Here is a 17,217-nt window from a genome sequence, read left to right as displayed (position 1 = left end):
AACGTAACGCGACTTTTACGCAAGGCGGCATGAACAAGCAGAAATACTACAGGTTTAGCAGTCCCGATTTTATGATCACATGTGGGCCGAAATGGGTGACAGCGTGAGAGCTCAGCGGCGAGAGCCGCCGGAGGAAGGAGTTGGCCGGGTTTTTTTTCATAGGCGTCCACCAGGGTTCCTCTGCGAGGTTGCTTTCGAGGATGGCTGCCACTGGCTGCGTTGCTTCACAGTTGCCCTTGTAGGTGCGTTTGGGCCTCCCCTTGTTGGTGTCCTTGTGGGTGGGGTGGGTTCCGGGGCCAAGGGTCCACTGGTTATCATTTTGATTCCCAGGGCTTTTTTCAAGTTATTCCTCATCGTCTTGGTGACCAGAGTTGCATCGATGACACACACGGTTGCTGCTGTGAGACATAGGGCCTGGCAGACACAAGACCAGATGCAGGAAGGAAAGATGGGGTTATTTTGCAGCTCCGCAGCAACCTGTGTTCCTTATCCTGGCGTGTGGGAGAGTGTGGGGAGGGGCCTGTGGGTGGCCCCTTGTCCCCCACTGACCCTCCACTATCTCCTTGGTGTCTGCCCACTTGGCTGCTGCAAGCCCATTGGGGCATTCCCAGAAAAAGGGTTTTTTGACATGGGCTTTACCACCAGGGATGACCTTGCCTAAGGCCTGAGGCCCTAGGAGGAGAAAAGGGCACTGATCCTAAGGGGCTCCAGGTGGCGGTGGAGTCCTGAGAAGGCCCCTGGATGGAAAGGACTCTTGGGCTATATTTGAAAGGGCAGATGGTTGTTTCCAAAGAGACAAACTGGGAGGAAGAGAATTCCAGGTACCCAAATGGGGTCTCCATCTGGTGTGGCTGAGACCTGTGGAGCTGGTGAGGGAGGGGGCAGAGTTGAGGCTGGGGAGGTGCAGGATCTGGGACTTCATCAAGAGGGGAGGGGAGGTTCCAGATTCAGGAAGCCCATTTGTTCCAAGATGAATGGAGAGTGAACAGGGCTTGAGGCAGGGAGACCAGTGTCTGTGTTGAGGGGCTTGGGGTAGGGGTGGGGTTGTTCCGACCCTCCAGGTAAGTATTGATGGAGACCTGGGGGTGGGAACTCCTGAGAAGGCGTGATGGCTGAGTTAACAGATACGGATCATGGCCTATAACACCCAAGATTCCAAGTACTCCTCAGTTCCTGTCTGCCTTGTATGTTTCTCTTTCTGTGTGTGGGTTGCTAAGTCGATTCAGTCCTGTCCAATTCTGTGCAACCCCATGGACTGTAGCCCACCAGGCTCCTCAGTCCATGAGATTCTCCAGGGAAGAATATTGGAGTGGGTTGCCAGCGCTCCTTAAGGGGATCTTCCTGACCCAGGGGTGGAACCCTCATCTCTTACATCTCCTGCATTGGCAGGCAGGTTCTTTACCACATGCACCACTTGGGAAGCGCATGTTTCTCTTTGTTGAGGAGTGGATAAATCGTGTCTAATTCTGTGACCCCACGGACTATAGCTTGCCAGTTTCTCTTTGTGGTCACTTAATCCCTGGCTACTTTCATGAACTTTTCCTAGGTAGGTCTTGTTGTAACTAATCTTGAGCTCCCTAAGTGGGAAAGGACTCAATCCCCAACACTGAGCTCAGGCCTGGCACAGTCCAATGGGATTGACAAATATTCACAGATCATAGGATGAATTTGAAGAACTTACAGTTTTTTTGGTTTTTGTTTTCTGGATTAATTTCTATTCCCATCACTTAACTTCTTGAGTCAAAGTCTCACCACCCTATTCCCCATCTCCTATCTTCTAAGCATTTAATCTGCCATTTCTTGTGCTCTTCATACAATGAGGATTTGTCCCAGCCTTGAGACCCAGGGTAAGGTATTTAACCTCCATTCCCTTATCTGTAAAAATGAGAGTTGTAAAGATTAAGACAGAAGATGCCTAGCCTAGTGTGGGAATATCTTCCTTGCTCACTTTGGCAATGCACTTTTTTTCCTCTACAATCATTTTTTTTGGAATACGTTTTGGCAACGTTTAAAAAAGTAGTGTGTATGATTTTCAGAAAAGTTTCCATAGACTTGTTTTTGTACTTATATGGAGAATGAGTATTAGAATGAAGATTTTCATGAGCTTAGAGCTTGTGCAACTTCAAGTCTCTGAAGAAATCAGCACAAGAAAGAGCAGGGGTGGTTGGTGGGGGGTGTTCTATAAATGAAATAATGATGGTCTGCTAGTTTCCCTTTTCAAAGAATCTTGAAATACTGATCTTAAATGGAGTCATGAAGGCTTCAACTTACCCCTCCAATATAGAACAAATGCCTTCTTTCCTTTTCTTGTATCGCCAAGATGGCAACTATTAAAAGGAACACCGCAGTAATGAAACTGTTGATAAGATCCTGCGACACAGAATTGAAAATTGTCAAGTTTACATGAAAATGTCATTTCATAAAGTCTTTAAAGTAGTCAGTTACGTATCTAAGGATGAATGCCTTTTAAAAACTTTCCCTTTGGTTAATATTAACAGGAATGAACCCTCAGCAGCATAATTCTTATATCTTCCAGAGATGTGAGTTTATGTGATTATAAGGTCCTGGATAGGACTGTCAACAGAAAGGGGTTTAAATTCTTCATTAAAGAATACTCTTTTTATAACATTTTTTCCATCAGGCTTTTTAAAGTGCATAGGAAAATGGGCAAGAAAAAAAACCCAGGGGTCTGAGGGCCTGACCCAGACTGACCTGCCATAAATACAATCTTATTGAAGTTTTGTATTTTAACTTAATGTAAATTCTGCATTCTATTCCATAATACGTTTGTTTTAATATAAAAATAAAAATTTAAATTAACATTCGACTGATTTAATTCCACTCCCAAATCTGCAGATCACTAGAACTGAAACTTTGGAAGTTGGATTGTATTTATTCTGTAGGATCACACATCCCAAGACAGGAACCCATTTGAGGAGCTGACCTGGTATTCTGGAGTGAAATTGACTTTCTCTCTTTCCTAAAACATGGCCAGAATTGATTTGTCCTGACATCTATAGGCTATTTTTGTCCTTCTTTTTGGATGTCAGTACTGGAGCCCTGCCATCTAATCATATTGGGTCTAAGTGGAGCTCCATGGTGTGCTGAGCATTTTCCTGTCATTATCTCATTTAACCCTCACCCTCCACAAAGCCAGTACTGTTAGAATCCTCATTTTAAGAGGATGTAACAGAGGCTTAGAGAAGATCGTTAAATTGCCGATGATTGAATATCTGCCAAGGAGTCGAATCAGAACTCAACTCACTATTGCCGTTCATCAGGGACACCCAAATGAGGAGGAAATGACCTGTCCCCCTAGGTTGGAAGTGCAGCACCTGTCTTTGGCATTTTCTGTGGAATGAGTAATGGAGGGTCAAAGTGCCATGGGGCAAGCAAGGTGAGGGTGTTTTTTTGTTGATCAACTCTTTTGGCCTACCAAGTACAAGATGTATGACCTGGGGCATGTTTTATTGCCCCTCTGTGCCAACAGGCTAATTTTTTTTTCAGCTATGCTGCATGTGGGATCTTAGTTCCCCGACTAGTGATCCAACCCATGCCCCCAGCAAAGGAAGTACGGAGTCTTAAACACTGAGCCGCCAGGGAAGTCTCCCAACAGGCTCATGGTGAATATGGGGATAATGATTGGGATTCATTGACTTCATCTGAGGATTAAATGGCATAATGAATCTGAAAGCATCAGATGAGGTACCTGGCATCTAGTTGATAGTGGGAGTGCATCAAAGTGCAGATTCCTGATAATCTGCCCTCAAAATGTGCACAGAGAGTAAATATTCCGTGAACTCCAGGTGTTCTTCCTGTTGAGATTGGTGAGCAAAGAGCCCTATTGTGGAATGGGACTTGCTTCTTAGAAAGGCACTAATGTTTGCTATTTGGGCACATGAGAGGTAACACTGGTGGGGGCACACTGGTGCAGGGCTGGTGAGGGATGGACGTCAGTTCCACTTGAGTTCTGTAGGCTGAGTGAGAGGTCTGCCCACAGTTGGGCAGGTACAATGGTTTGCAACTTTGCAGGAAGCATACGTAGCACCTGAGGATTGTATAAACCAAGATATTCAAAGATGTGAACAGGGACATTGAAGCAGAGTGTGAACTTTTAAAAATAATAATTAACTGTTGTCTCCATCATTGAGAATTTGGATGAAGGTGCATTAATAATAATAATAAATGCAGACTTGATCTCCCTAGTCAATCATTGACTGCCTCATCAGAATTCCATCTCCTCATTGGACTTTTGGACTCTTGCCAGGAAGTGCTGTCCCGAACTGTCTCTTGGTGGTAGTGCTTGCTTTGTGTGGAACATTTCTATCATAGCTCACATCTCGTGAGCACTTGCTATGTGTTGCATACTGTGCCAGGGTGTTCATATGTGATCTCATTTGATTCTCACAGTAGACTCTTATCATCCCCAGTTTACTGATGGGTAAGCGACTTGCCTGGGGTTGCTCAGCCAGTAAGTGGCTATGGTCCTCCTCACTCCAAGGGCCTTCTCCTGACTAACCCCACTCCCTTTTGCCTTAGACACAGACCCTCTAAGTTGGCCTCGTGTTTGACAGAGAGAAAAGTATGTCTTCTCAGATGGAGTAAAACTTCAGCTGAATCTTACCACGTGCAAAAGCACTTCTAGTTTCCCCATAAATACCATCCTTACTCATCATCTTTCTCTTTCTCTCTTTGACTAAATTACCTTATTGACTCAAAGAGTTGCCTCTGATGAAATGATAGGTTTGTGACTTGACTATTATTTTTCCATAAAGTGCCCAAACTGTTCCCAGAGATAACAAAATTGTGTTAAATTAAAATTGGGAAAAAAGATGCTTTGATGGTGAACGGTTATTTTTTTTTTTAATCACTGAATATTAGGAAGGAGTCAAACATCTTACAATTTGTTTCACGAAATGTGGTATTTGTTAACAAGAATGTATATGCAATAAACAGTACATGGTATTTGACTAACAACAACTTTCATTGGTTCCGTTTGTGCCTTGGAGCTCTCCAGACACATGGCAGAACCTAATCAGACATCACCACAATTGTTTTTCATTAATTTGAAGGGGACATTCTTTTACTTATAAAGATATTGCTGAGAGTTTTGGAATCATCCCTTTGATAGAGTTTTAAGTAAATATGTTTTATTATGTTTTTTTCTAAATTGTTTTCTATTGGAAAAAAAAACCCAACTTGACCAGAATTCAGTTTCTCTGACTGTGTCAGGAAATATATATATTTTTTACAATGTAGAAGTGTTAGTTCGAATCAGTTCAGTTCATTTGCTCAGTTGTGTCCGACTCTTTTCGACCCCATGAACCGTAGCATGCCAGGCCTCCCTGTCCATCACCAACTCCCAGAATTCACCCAAACCCATGTCCATCGAGTCGGTGATGCCATCCAGCCATCTCATCCTCTGTTGTCCCCTTCTCCTCCTGCCCTCAATCTTTCCCAGCATCAGGGTCTTTTCAAATGAGTCAGCTCTTCATATCAGGTAGCCAAAGTACTGGAATTTCAGCTTCAACATCAGTCCTTCCAATGAACACACAGGGCTGATCTCCTTTACGATGGATTGGTTGGATCTCCTTGCAGTCCAAGGGACTCTCAAGAGTCTTCTCTAACACCACAGTTCAAAAGCATCAATTCTTCAGTGCTCAGCTTTCTTCACAGTCCAACTCTCACATCCATACATGACGACTGGAAAAACCATAGCCTTGACTAGATGGACCTTTGTTGACAATATAATGTCTCTGCTTTTTAATATGCTGTCTAGGTTGGTCATAACTTTCCTTCTAAGGAGTAAGCATCTTTTAATTTCATGGCTGCAATCACCATCTGCAGTGATTTTGGAGCCCAGAAAAATAAAGTCAGCCACTGTTTCCCTATCTAGTTGCCATGAAGTGATGGGACTGGATGCCATGATCTTCGTTTTCTGAATGTTGAGCTTTAAGCCAACTTTTTCTCTGTCCTCTTTCACTCTCATTAAGAGGCTCTTTAGTTCTTCTTCACTTTCTGCCATAAGGGTGGTGTCATTTGCATATCTGAGCTTATTGATATTTTACCTGGCAATCTTGATTCCAGCTTGTGCTTCATCCAGCCCAGCATTTCTCATGATGTACTCTGCAAATAAGCTAAATAAGCAGGGTGACAATATACAGCCTTGACGTACTCATTTTCCTATTTGGAACCAGTCTGTAGTTCCATGTCCAGTTCTAACTGTTGTTTCAAGAGGCAGGTGAGGTGGTTTGGTATTCCCATCTTTTTCAGAATTTTCCACAGTTTATTGTGATCCACACAGTCAAAAGCTTTGGCATAGTCAATAAAGCAGAAATAGAAGTGTTAAAATGTGGGCTATTTAGAAGACAGTGATTATAATTCATACTTTTCTTGGGTTTACTGATAGATGACACTGGACAAGGGTGGGTTAAGTTGATAATGAAATCTAACAGAGAAGATAGTGACTCCAACACAGGTAGGTTGAGGAAAGCTGGGCCTGGCCCACCCCCTGGGGGCTCTGCATCACACTCTGGGGTCCCATAGCTATCCAAAGAAAAGAGAAAGTTCTCCTCTAAGGAGTGAAGTAGCAAAAGGGGGCCTGGCTTTACCAGGGTTGACTGAAGGCCTGCAACCCTACACAGGCTGGCCTGAGCTGCCCACAACTGTGGAAACAGCTCCTCTCATGAGACCTTCCTTTCCGTGCTGAGGAGACCCTGCTCCTGCCTCTCCCTGAGACTCTTCCTGGACACCCGCCTTGGACCCCCCAGGAAAGCACAGGGCCTTGGGGCTCTCTTCAGCATTATGGCTGTAGACCTTTTTCTAAGAGGCCTCTAGTCCTCCTTGACCACAGCTGCTGACCTTGGTGCTGTGGAGCCCTCATTTGCCGACCCCCCAAAATGTGTACCCTGCCCTCCACCCCAGAATAACCAGTTCATAGTTTGCTCCACATCTTAAGGAACCATGAGAGAACTGGGTTCTTCTATCTTCAGAGAAGATAAAATTTAGAAAATGTGAGGAGGGCGAAGACATAGGAAAAAGGTTTGAGAGAAAACAGCACAAGGCAATAAGGGTATAAAGCCTGGAAAGAGTCTGGGCTTTAGAGTCAGACAGACCTGGGCTCAAATCTGAGTTTCCATGTGCCTACGTATGACCATGGGCAATGATCATATTAATGGTCTCTTTAATCTAATTTTCTCATCCGTTAAGCGGGCAGTGGAGGTGGTGGTGGGGGGCGGGGCGGTGATCACAACCTCACCGGATTGTTGTGAGGATGAAATAAGGCAATCTGTATGAAGAAGTACCTGGTACGTGGGATCTACTCAAAAACCATGACTTTACCTTCCGTTCTTGAAAATTCCATGGACAGAGATTTTCGTTTCCCCTCAGAAACCTCTCCATGGTTATAGGTCTCCATAACTGAGAGGCTTTTCCACGTGTCCAATTAAAACTGCTCACAGTTTGCTTGTTCTGCTTCCTGCTGCTCAGCACTCTGTTGGACAGAGAGAGCTCAGCGGCCTTTTTAGAAAATCCCTCAGATACTCGAAGAAAGTACTTTGAGTTTCAATTCAATAGCAACCATCAGCTACAAATTGGCACTTGCCGTCTGCCTCTACAAGGATTAAATCATGCAGCTGCTGATTTTCAACACCTCCTGGAAGGAGTTCAGGGTGGAGAGCAGAAATGAGGCCCTCTGTACTCAGGGAAAAACTGGCAGGACAGGTCCTCAGATAGATATTTTCAGGAGCTGATTATATGAATCCAATTCTTGTTCCTCTTCATATCTGGAAAAGCACTGAAATCCTTCACAGTGACGACTCTTCCTCGTGACTAGCAAAAGCGTCATGAGACTAATAGAAACTGTCTGGAAAAATATGTGCTTGATGGCATGTACTTCCCCTTCACCAGAGTCACATGACCTTCCCCCCTGCCTCTTTGGAGTAGTTTCTCAGAGCTACCTGAGATGCTGTCTCCCAAGCTGCAGCCCTTATTTGGCCCCAAATAAAATTTAACTCACAACTCACACGTTGTGCAATTTTTTTAAGTCGACACAACCAATCCTACTTTATGGTTAGAAAAAGGCACCATAACGAAGTGGAATGTGGAAGAGGTGTGAGCTCGTTCTGAGTTAGGATGGTTCAAGGTGCAGAGGATAAAAGGGTAAAAGCCACCCAACTGCCTCCTGGGGTCCACGGACGCTTTGTAGTGAATGTTTGGTTTTGTGGCAAGCCTTTTGTGATCTTTGCTTTAACCACCTTTAAACTTACAGGAACCCTATTAGACAGTTTCTATCATCATCATTCTATCATCATCTTTCCCTTCCTTGAATTTCCTAGATGGGGAAACTTGAGGCTAAACTTTTCACAGCTAGGAATGTGGCAGCGCCAGGAACTGGGTCTGTGTCTGTATTTGGACCAAAACCATGCTACGTCTCTAGTCTGTGAGGATGCACAGCCTCAGGCTCTGAAATAAATACTATTTTTCTGAGACCTCAGGAATTATCTTCGGGAATTTCTCAGCTGGTAAAAATGATGAGATTTGGGGGAAAAAACTACTGAAGAAGGCTATGCAATGTCTCTTCCTGAATTCCCCACTATATGGCACTCCTTTGGGAAGAGGGACCCTTAGCACACATGAAAAAGTTGACTCTTGCAATCTTTCAGAGCACACATGACAGTTTCCTAAACTTTGCCATGTTGTAGAAACACGCTTTTAAGAGGGATGTTTGTAATTTGTTAGAGAGGGCACTGTTTGAAAAGAAGGACAAGCATGTGCTATTTCATAAAGCAATATATTACTGAATATGGGCTTCCCAGGTGGCACAGTGGTCAAGAATGAGATTGCCAATGCAAGAGACACGCGGGTTCAATCCCTGGGTCGGGAAGATCCCCTGGAGGAGGAAATGGCTACTCACTCCAGTATTCTTGCCGGAGGAGCCTGGTGGGCTATAGTCATGGGGGTTGCAAAGAGTCCGACATGACTGAGCATGCACGGAGAGGAGAAAGGGATATTACTGAATATACTAAGTAAAATTTTCTTTAGGACCAGCTGAAAAGTACCACATGTTCACGGCCATAATCAGATGGAAGCAGGTGTGTGTATTGGTTGTACTATAGACAGAGGGGTTCCAGGAATCTTTCTGGACTTAGGCTAGCTTCTTCTCTGGGATTAGGGCAACACTGTCACAGCTCAGTTTTGTCCTCGTCCAAGAGAGATCCCTCTATTGTGCTCAGTGGAGGACAGCCTTTACCCTGGGGCTGAGGGCAAAGTTTATATGCAAATTATGAAAAGGAACACTTACAAGTAAGGGCCAATGTAAATAAGTCATCAAGTGGTGAAGGGTTAGCATATATATTAGAATGAAAAAAACAACGATGCAGGTTTCCAGAATGGTGATTGCTATGTAGGACTCTGGGGCTTCGGCAATGATGAAAAAAATGAATGCCCCTATGAGAAGGCCCTGCGGTAAACAAACAAACAGGATTTGTTTTAATGCAAATGTGCTATTAAAAAAAACAAAAAAACAAAAAACAGAGCAAAACCATAAATGGTCAGAACGCAAATCTGATTATATTGCAACGGCCTGTATTGTTTGGCACATACATGTTAGTTTTAAAATTCCTTATGTTTTTAAAGAAATGAAATAATACACACAAATAAAAAATGCACACAGTACAGAAGCTTCTTTCTCCTCCCTTGTCCCAACCCTAGTGTATCTCCTTAAAAGTAATCACTGTTAACTGTGTATATTTCATGCCAGAAAGAACTGTGTATATACAGGCCTGCTGCTGCTGCTGCTAAGTCGCTTCAGTCGTGTCCGACTCTGTGTGACCCCATAGACGGCAGCCCACCAGGCTCCGCCGTCCCTGGGATTCTCCAGGCAAGAGCACTGGAGTGGGTTGCCATTTCCTTCTCCAATGCATGAGGGTGAAAAGTGAAAGTCAAGTCGCTCAGTCGTGTCCGACTCTTAGCGACCCCATGGACTGCAGCCTACCAGGCTCCTCTGTCCATGGGATTTTCCAGGCAAGAGTACTGGAGTGGGGTGCCATTGCCTTCTCCTATATACAGGCCAAGTGAAGTAAATACATATTGATTTTGATAGAAAGAGTGAGATTAAAGTCCCACTTTTCTTTTTTTCCGAACCCTTGCTGATTATCCCAACATTTGTTGGGAAACACCACTGATCTGAAATCCAACTTTATCATATACTAAATTATCATATGTATTTGATTTTGAAACTCTTTTCGTCTATTGAGTTGCTGACTTCTTTTCTAGTACTTTTGAAATTACAAGCAACTTATTTCATGTTGTATTTTTGTCTGACTTGGACCCCCTTTCAGTACTCATTCTCAGGTTGTTTATGTTTCTTATTTTTGTCTTGATCAAGTTCCCCAAACTAAGCCTGTTGGTATTTTATTTGGAATTTCCTTTAACTTATAATATGGAAAGATTACAAAATTTAGTCTGACCCTTCAAGAACAAAGTATGTCTTTCCAGTTATTTTAGTGGCTTTTAAAATATCTCTCAGTAGAGTTTTAGTTTTCTTTGTATAGGTCTTTCAAATTTATTTCATTTAATCTTAGATATTTTACCATCTTGATTGTTGTTGTAAAGAGAAATATTTTCTTCTAAGTGCTTGTTTGCTCATTTCTACTGAGTTAGTAGAAATTATTGTGTTCTAGAGTGTTTCCCAGTCGATTTTATTTTTAGATCTTTGATCAGATCAGCTGTAAGAAATGATATATTTTGCCTTTTCAAATAGTCTTACTTATTCCTTTTTCCTGTCTGATTGTGACGACTAGTGTTTCCAGCAAAACACTGAATAACAGCATTGATAGTGGGCATCCTCTTTGTTTTTAATGGGAATACATCTTGCATTTTAATGGGAATACTTCTGAGGTTTAATATATATGATACTGATTTTGGGGTTTATTCTCTCTTCTTCCCTTGCTCACTTTTTTTGCAATCAGAGATGAATGTTGAATTTTGTCAAATGTGTTCTATACCCTCTTTGATAGAGTGTCTTAATTTTTTCTCCTTTTACTTATGGTGGATTTGTCTAACAGAGTCCTAATATCGAATTATCCGTATGTTTCTTCTTCATGATGTGTTTTTTAGAAGTACTAATGAATGTTTTCTGTTAACATGCTAATATTGTTGCTTTGATACTAGTAAGATTTCTACTGAATATTTACTTTTCTTTTTCTGAACTTGGTCAGGTTTGAGATCAATGTTACACTGACTTTATAAAAACAGTTTAGAAGTGTTTCTTTTTTCTCTATTCCTTGAAAACATTTGAATAATATCAGAATTGCATCCTATGAAGGTTTGAAAGGGTTAACCTGCAAAAAAGTCTAGGCCTGATAGTTGTTGTTATTCAGTTGCTAAGTCCTGTCTGACTCTGCATCCCATGAAGTGCAGCACACCAGGCTTCTCTGTCCTTCACTATCTCCCAGAGTTTGCCCAAACTCATGTCCATTGAGTTGGTGATGCCATCCAACCAGCTCATCCTGTCACCCCCTTCTCTTGCTCTCAATCTTCTGGGCCTGATACATTTTTGAAAGATACACTCATTTTCATCCCTGTGTTTATATTGGTCTGTTTTGATTTTTCTCTATTCTGGGATCAGTTTTGGTAACTTATATTTTCCTAGAAAATCAACTCTTTGACCCAATTATTCATATTTGTTTTGCAAAGTAACTCTTGTGAATCCTTTCAGTTTACAGCATCCTGTAAATCCTTCCCCTTTTACAGTATTTTCCCTTTCTGGTTTCTAACTTTAAATACATGTCCTCCCCCACCCCACCCCCCTTTTTCCTGTTATATGGACCAGTGGTTTATCCGTTTTATTGGTCAATTCTATTAGTTTTGTTTGCTAACTTACACTTTCCTGCTGTTATCTTCATTGCTTCCCTAATTCCCTTTGTGAGGGAAAACCTGAGAAATAGGAAAGTGAGGGATTGGGGGTGGGTGGGTAGCGTGCCAAATTTAGTAGCAAGGGTTGAGTGCGTGGGAGGAGTCAGGGGAGAGGGGGAAGAAAGGTAAAGACTGGCAGAGGGAATTAGGGCCGCTTCCCCCGAGGTGGCGCACCCCTGGGAATCACTCATTCCCGGAGGCCGAAGTCGGCCTGCCTCCACCCTCGCATCCGCCCAGTGGGTCACCAGCGCTCTCTGCTCACCAGCCTAATGATCTTCAAGGCTCCTGTGGGCGAGAAGAAAAAACGCTTGATGCTGTCCCTGAATTTGGGCGGGACTTTGGCCCGGCCCTCAGCGCGCTTTTGGATGGCCTCCTTCTCTTCTTGGCTGAGGGTCGCGGGGGTTGAAGGCTGCTTGAGTATGTATGCTGAGGGCGCCGCGCTGACGCCGTGCTCGGAGAGTGTGGATCCACTCGAGCGCTCGGGATGCGGCCCCTCTGCGATGCGTACAGAGCGCGCGGGAGGCCTCCCGGATTTCGAGGCCCTCGAAGGTGGGTTTTCCTTTTCAGCATCCATGGTGGACCCCTGGGCCTGGTGGTGTCCGACGGGCCCTGTGGCTCTGAACCTTGCACGGCGGCGGCCAGCCCTTCCCTGGGAACCAGCGTCTCGCCCCAACGGCTGCGCACCGCCTCTCCCTCGCGGGCGCACGCAGCTGTGGCTCCCCGCGGATAAACCCAGCCCCCCAGGCACCCTCGTAGCCACCAGGATGTGACGCCGGGGAACTCGAGATCCCCGCAATGCCGCCACCTCCGTCTTGCCAGCCAGCCGAGGGGAGTGGGCTCTGGGGACCATTTCGGGCCGTCCGGGCGCTTTCTCCTTCTGCCTCCCCACCCCCCAACCCCTTGGGCCCAGGAGTAGGAAAAGGGATCCGATCCGATTCAGGCCGGATTCCCAGCGCTTCCTTGGAAGTTACAGTGCCAGTGAGCGCTGGGCGCACAGTTCCTAAATCTCTTCTTCCAGCTCCCATATTGAGATGAAAATGAGAACTGCAGAAAGTGTGTGTTAGAAAAAGAGATATGTTTAATACTTTAGCATCGACTAAAAAGAATATAAATTTACAAAACTCATAGTTTGTCATGAGCATCAGTTTTCTGATAAGGACCACCTGGATTAAACAGCAGCTTCCGGTAAATAAGTGCCCCATCGGCAATACAGAACACCGAGGCCGCGAGTCCAAACACCTGAAACAGAGACGCAGTGTCACTGCTTGTGGCCACGGTCACACAGGTTTTAAGTGGTCTGCCTGCTAGCTTTCTCTCCTGTTAGGGTTCCCTATGCTGTCATCTAATACTAGAATGGGAAGAGATTTCAGAGATCATTTTATTTGCATTCTCAAGTTTCCCCAGTACCTTCCTAGAGAAAGGGAAAGATCATTTAAGTGAGCAGAAACCAATACTGAAGTGGTGTGGGCTCTGAAGCAAATACTTGTCTGGATCTCTTGCTCCCCGATATTACTGTTTAAAGCCCTACTGATAATATTTAGTTACTAATCAACATTTCTATACCCAGTGTTCAACTGTTCCATTTTTCTATTGCAAACTGTACCAGAGAAAAAATCAGGGTTACCATCAGCTCAAGATTTAAGCTGTGATAAGAACTTCGGAGAACTGGAGTGATGAGATGATCCAAAGTGACCTCTCCAAGGCTGGGCCACATCCGTATAGGGGGTGAGATTCTAAATAAGCCTCAGGAAAAACTGAGCAAAGGGAATTAACTGGAACATGGTCTTTAGGTTCTCTGATGGCTATCTGAGAACTGGCACCCGGGCTGCAGAAAGGGCTGTCAGTGCTATCACCGGCTCCATCCAACTGCCCAGGAGGTCTGGCTTCAGACTCTGTCCCTTTCCCATCCTGAATCTCAAACACAGCTTCCTAGGTTCTGACCATGCTAAGTATTTGGTTGCCCAAAAAAGTCATTCGGGTTCTTCCATAAGATGTCACAGGAAAACCTGAACCAACCGGTTGGCCAACCCAACACTTACTATAGATGCTTTCATGACTCTGCTACAGCATGCTGCTGGTTCCGCCACCAGTAAGCATCTGCCTCTCTTCCCCTTTATTCCTGGCAAACTGTGATTCCAGAGAGAGGCCCCGCTGCTGTTGCTTAGTTGCTGTGTCATGTCAGACTTTTGTGACCCCATGGACTGTAACCCACTGGGCTCTTCTGTCTATGGAATTTTCCAGGGAAAAATAATGGAATGAGTTGCCATTTCCTTCTCCAGGGGATCTTCCTGACCCAAAGATGGAACTTGAGTCTCCTACATTGGCAGGTGTATTCTTTATCACTGAGCCACCTGGGAAGCCTGCCAGAGAGAGGTAGCTGCTTCCTTTTTCTTGTGTCCATAGTATTCCACCAACAACTTAAATACAGCTGTTTGCACTTTTGTCTCCTGTATTAGGCTTTAAGCAACTTGAGGTTAGAGGTCACATTTAAGTCCAGAGACATCCAAAAGAAATACGAGTTACCAATGTAAACCACATAATTGATCTAAAAATTTCTAATTTCCACATTAAAAAGTAAAGAAAAAACAAGTGAAATTAATTTTAATAATATATTTTATTTAGCCTGATATAGGAGAAGGAAATGGAAACCTACTCCAGTATTATTGCCTGGAGAATCCCAGGGACAGAGGAGCCTGGTGGGCTGTCGTCTATGGGGTCGCACAGAGTCGGACACAACTGATGTGACTTAGCAGCAGCAGCAGCAGCCTGATATATCCAAAATAATATAATTTCAACATATCCATATTATAATAAAATTATAAGTGAAATATTTGACATTCTCTGGGGGGAGTAGTAAGTCTTTGAAATCCAATGTGTATTTTACATGTGCAGCTCATCTCAGTTCAGATCAGCCACATTTCCAGTGCTCAGCCACTTGTGGCTTATGGCTCTATACTTTGTCAGCACCTACCAAAGTGCACTTAAAGAATGAATCAATGAATTAATGAGGAAATGAAAGTAAATTCTGTGCCTCCTCCTTCTTTCTCCCAAGTTGAGGGATAAAACAATCTTTAAAGATAGCTAGGAGAAATTGCTCGGAGAAGGCGATGGCACCCCACTCCAGTACTTTTGCCTGGAAAATCTCATGGGCAGAGGAGCCTGGTAGGCTGCAGTCCATGGGGTCGCTAAGAGTCGGACACGACTGAGCGACTTCACTTTCACTTTTCACTTTCATGCATTGGAGAAGGAAATGGCAACCCACTCCAGTGTTCTTGCCTGGAGAATCCCAGGGACGGGGGAGCCTGGTGGGCTGCCGTCTATGGGGTCGCACAGAGTCGGACACGACTGAAGCGACTTAGCAGCAGCAGCAGGAGAAATTGCTGTTACAGCACTATCTCATTTCTAGGGTAATTCTCATCCCTTATCAAATTGCTTTCGGCCTAGTGAAGTGGAAAAGCCTTTGTTGTTGTTCAGTCATTAAGTCGTGTCTGACTCTTTGGAACGCCATGGACTGCAACACGCCAGGCTTCCCTGTCCTTCACCATCTCCTGGAGTTTGCTCAAACTCATGTCCATTGAGTCGGTGATGCCATCCAACCATCTTATCCTTTGTCATCACCTTCTACTCCTGCCTTCAATCTTTCCCAAGATGAGGGTCTTTTCTAGTGAGACGGCTCTTCACATCAGGTGGCCAAAATATTGGAGATTCAGCTTCAGCATCAGTCCTTCCAATGAGTATTCAAGGTTGATTTCCTTTAGGATTGACTGGTTTGATCTCCTTGCAGTCTAAGAGATTTTCAAGAGTCTTCTCCAGCACCACAGTTTGAAAGCATCAGTTCTTTGGCACTCAGCCTTCTTAATGATCCAATTCTCACATCTATGCATGACTACTGAAAAAGCATAGCTTTGACTACATGGACTGGATTCTGACATATGTGGCCACTTCTCCCAAGTGGCCCATACTAAGAAAAGATAAGGAAGTTGGAGGGAGATTTATTTAAGAAGAACTTTCTAATTCACTTGTCTAAATTGGAACCTAGAAAAGTCATGATTTTGAACCCCCTCTAAGAAATCTCAGAAGAATATCAGATGAAACTGTAACTAAATTACTTGACTCTCCTTGCCTTCCAAATTAAACTGATTAGCTTTTCTTCAAGCAGTGTTCAAGATAATCCTTTTGTTACAAGTCTTCCTACCACCCATTCCCTTACATGACACATGTTTATTCCATCTGTAGCAGGATCTGGACAAGAAATAACTGAGCTCAGAACTGTGTGTCTTTCCTTAACAAGCAGGATGTATCATTTTCTTGAAAGGGGATAGCTATGAAATTCATCCACCATTTGTTATTTTTGCTTGATATCAGGTTTCTGAGAGCTTAGTATTGTAACTTATTCCTAAACTGTAGGTTCTCCATTTAGTCTAACCCTGTATATCTGTGAGAAATACAGAGTAACCTCTTTATTTGGTTAACTTCAAATTTAGTGTGAAATCGTATTCCTTGACATTAATCAGGGCATGTGTTCATGCACAAAAATATTAAGCCACGAGGTACTGTGTACTGGGATAGGAGCCTCAAGGATGAAAATGGTCTAGTTTTCTGTTCCTCTATCTATTTTTCAAGTAAATTTGAATTCTGATCGAACCTGAAGGGAGAAACTGGAAAGAGCCTCCACTTACCCCTCCAAGGACTGTATGTGTTGTGGTTTCTGGGATCAGTGCCAACACAGATACAACTATCATGAATACTGCTGCTACCGCTGAGTTGATAATATCCTGAAAACACAGAATAGAAAGATCAGCATTGCATGAAGATCACCAACAGAATGAATCTGCTCCCTAAAGATTTTGAAAATTCCGTTTTTTAAAACAAATTTATTTAGTTTAAATAAATTAGTTTTAGGAAGTCAAACTGCTATTGTAAAATGACACGTATATTGTATTTGGTCTACAATTATGTCTAATGGGTATCTTAATGTATGACACACTAATCATTAATTCCTTATTAGGGCTTACTTGTTTTTTGTTGAAAGGTAGTTGGAGAGAGAACTCATCTGGTTAGGACTGGGTATGTCTTATGTGGAAGGTTTAAAGTAGAAGTCAGAATGCTTAGTTTTAATAAGTGTGGAGTGGTCTACACCATAAAACAACTTTATAATGTTACTCCAAATGCAATTAATAACACTTGGAGCAGGATAAACTTAATTTTCAGGAAAAAAAAAAAACTCCCACACATCTGTATGCAACAGCTGGCCAACTTATGCAATCATTTCTGATGATGTAGCTCATTCATGTAATAATT

General features: G+C 43.5%; 1 protein-coding gene across 6 annotated transcripts in view; it reads right to left on the bottom strand.

The window, feature by feature from the left end:
* Positions 1-53: 53 nt before the first annotated feature.
* The window catches only part of LOC112442293 (chemokine-like factor), a 34,121-nt gene continuing 16,957 nt past the window's right edge, over positions 54-17,217 (bottom strand). For 2 of the 6 annotated variants that reach the window (XM_059877441.1, XM_059877443.1), the window contains 4 exons: positions 16,596-16,691; positions 9,302-9,460; positions 2,272-2,370; positions 54-414 (listed from right to left, as the gene is read on the bottom strand). In XM_059877441.1, coding sequence (XP_059733424.1) covers positions 157-414; positions 2,272-2,370; positions 9,302-9,460; positions 16,596-16,691 — 612 coding nt within the window. In that variant the 3' untranslated portion in view covers positions 54-156. Of the gene's footprint in view, positions 415-2,271; positions 2,371-9,301; positions 9,461-12,178; positions 12,634-12,972; positions 13,156-16,595; positions 16,692-17,217 lie in introns of those variants that run through there. The other 4 variants (XM_024978969.2, XM_059877442.1, XM_024978970.2 and 1 more) reach the window with 4 other exon arrangements.

This window comes from Bos taurus, chromosome 18, assembly GCF_002263795.3.
Source record: "Bos taurus isolate L1 Dominette 01449 registration number 42190680 breed Hereford chromosome 18, ARS-UCD2.0, whole genome shotgun sequence".
NCBI lineage: Eukaryota > Metazoa > Chordata > Mammalia > Artiodactyla > Bovidae > Bos > Bos taurus.
The sequence above is the reverse complement of the archived record's forward strand: the minus strand, read 5'-3'. Positions and strand labels throughout refer to the sequence as shown.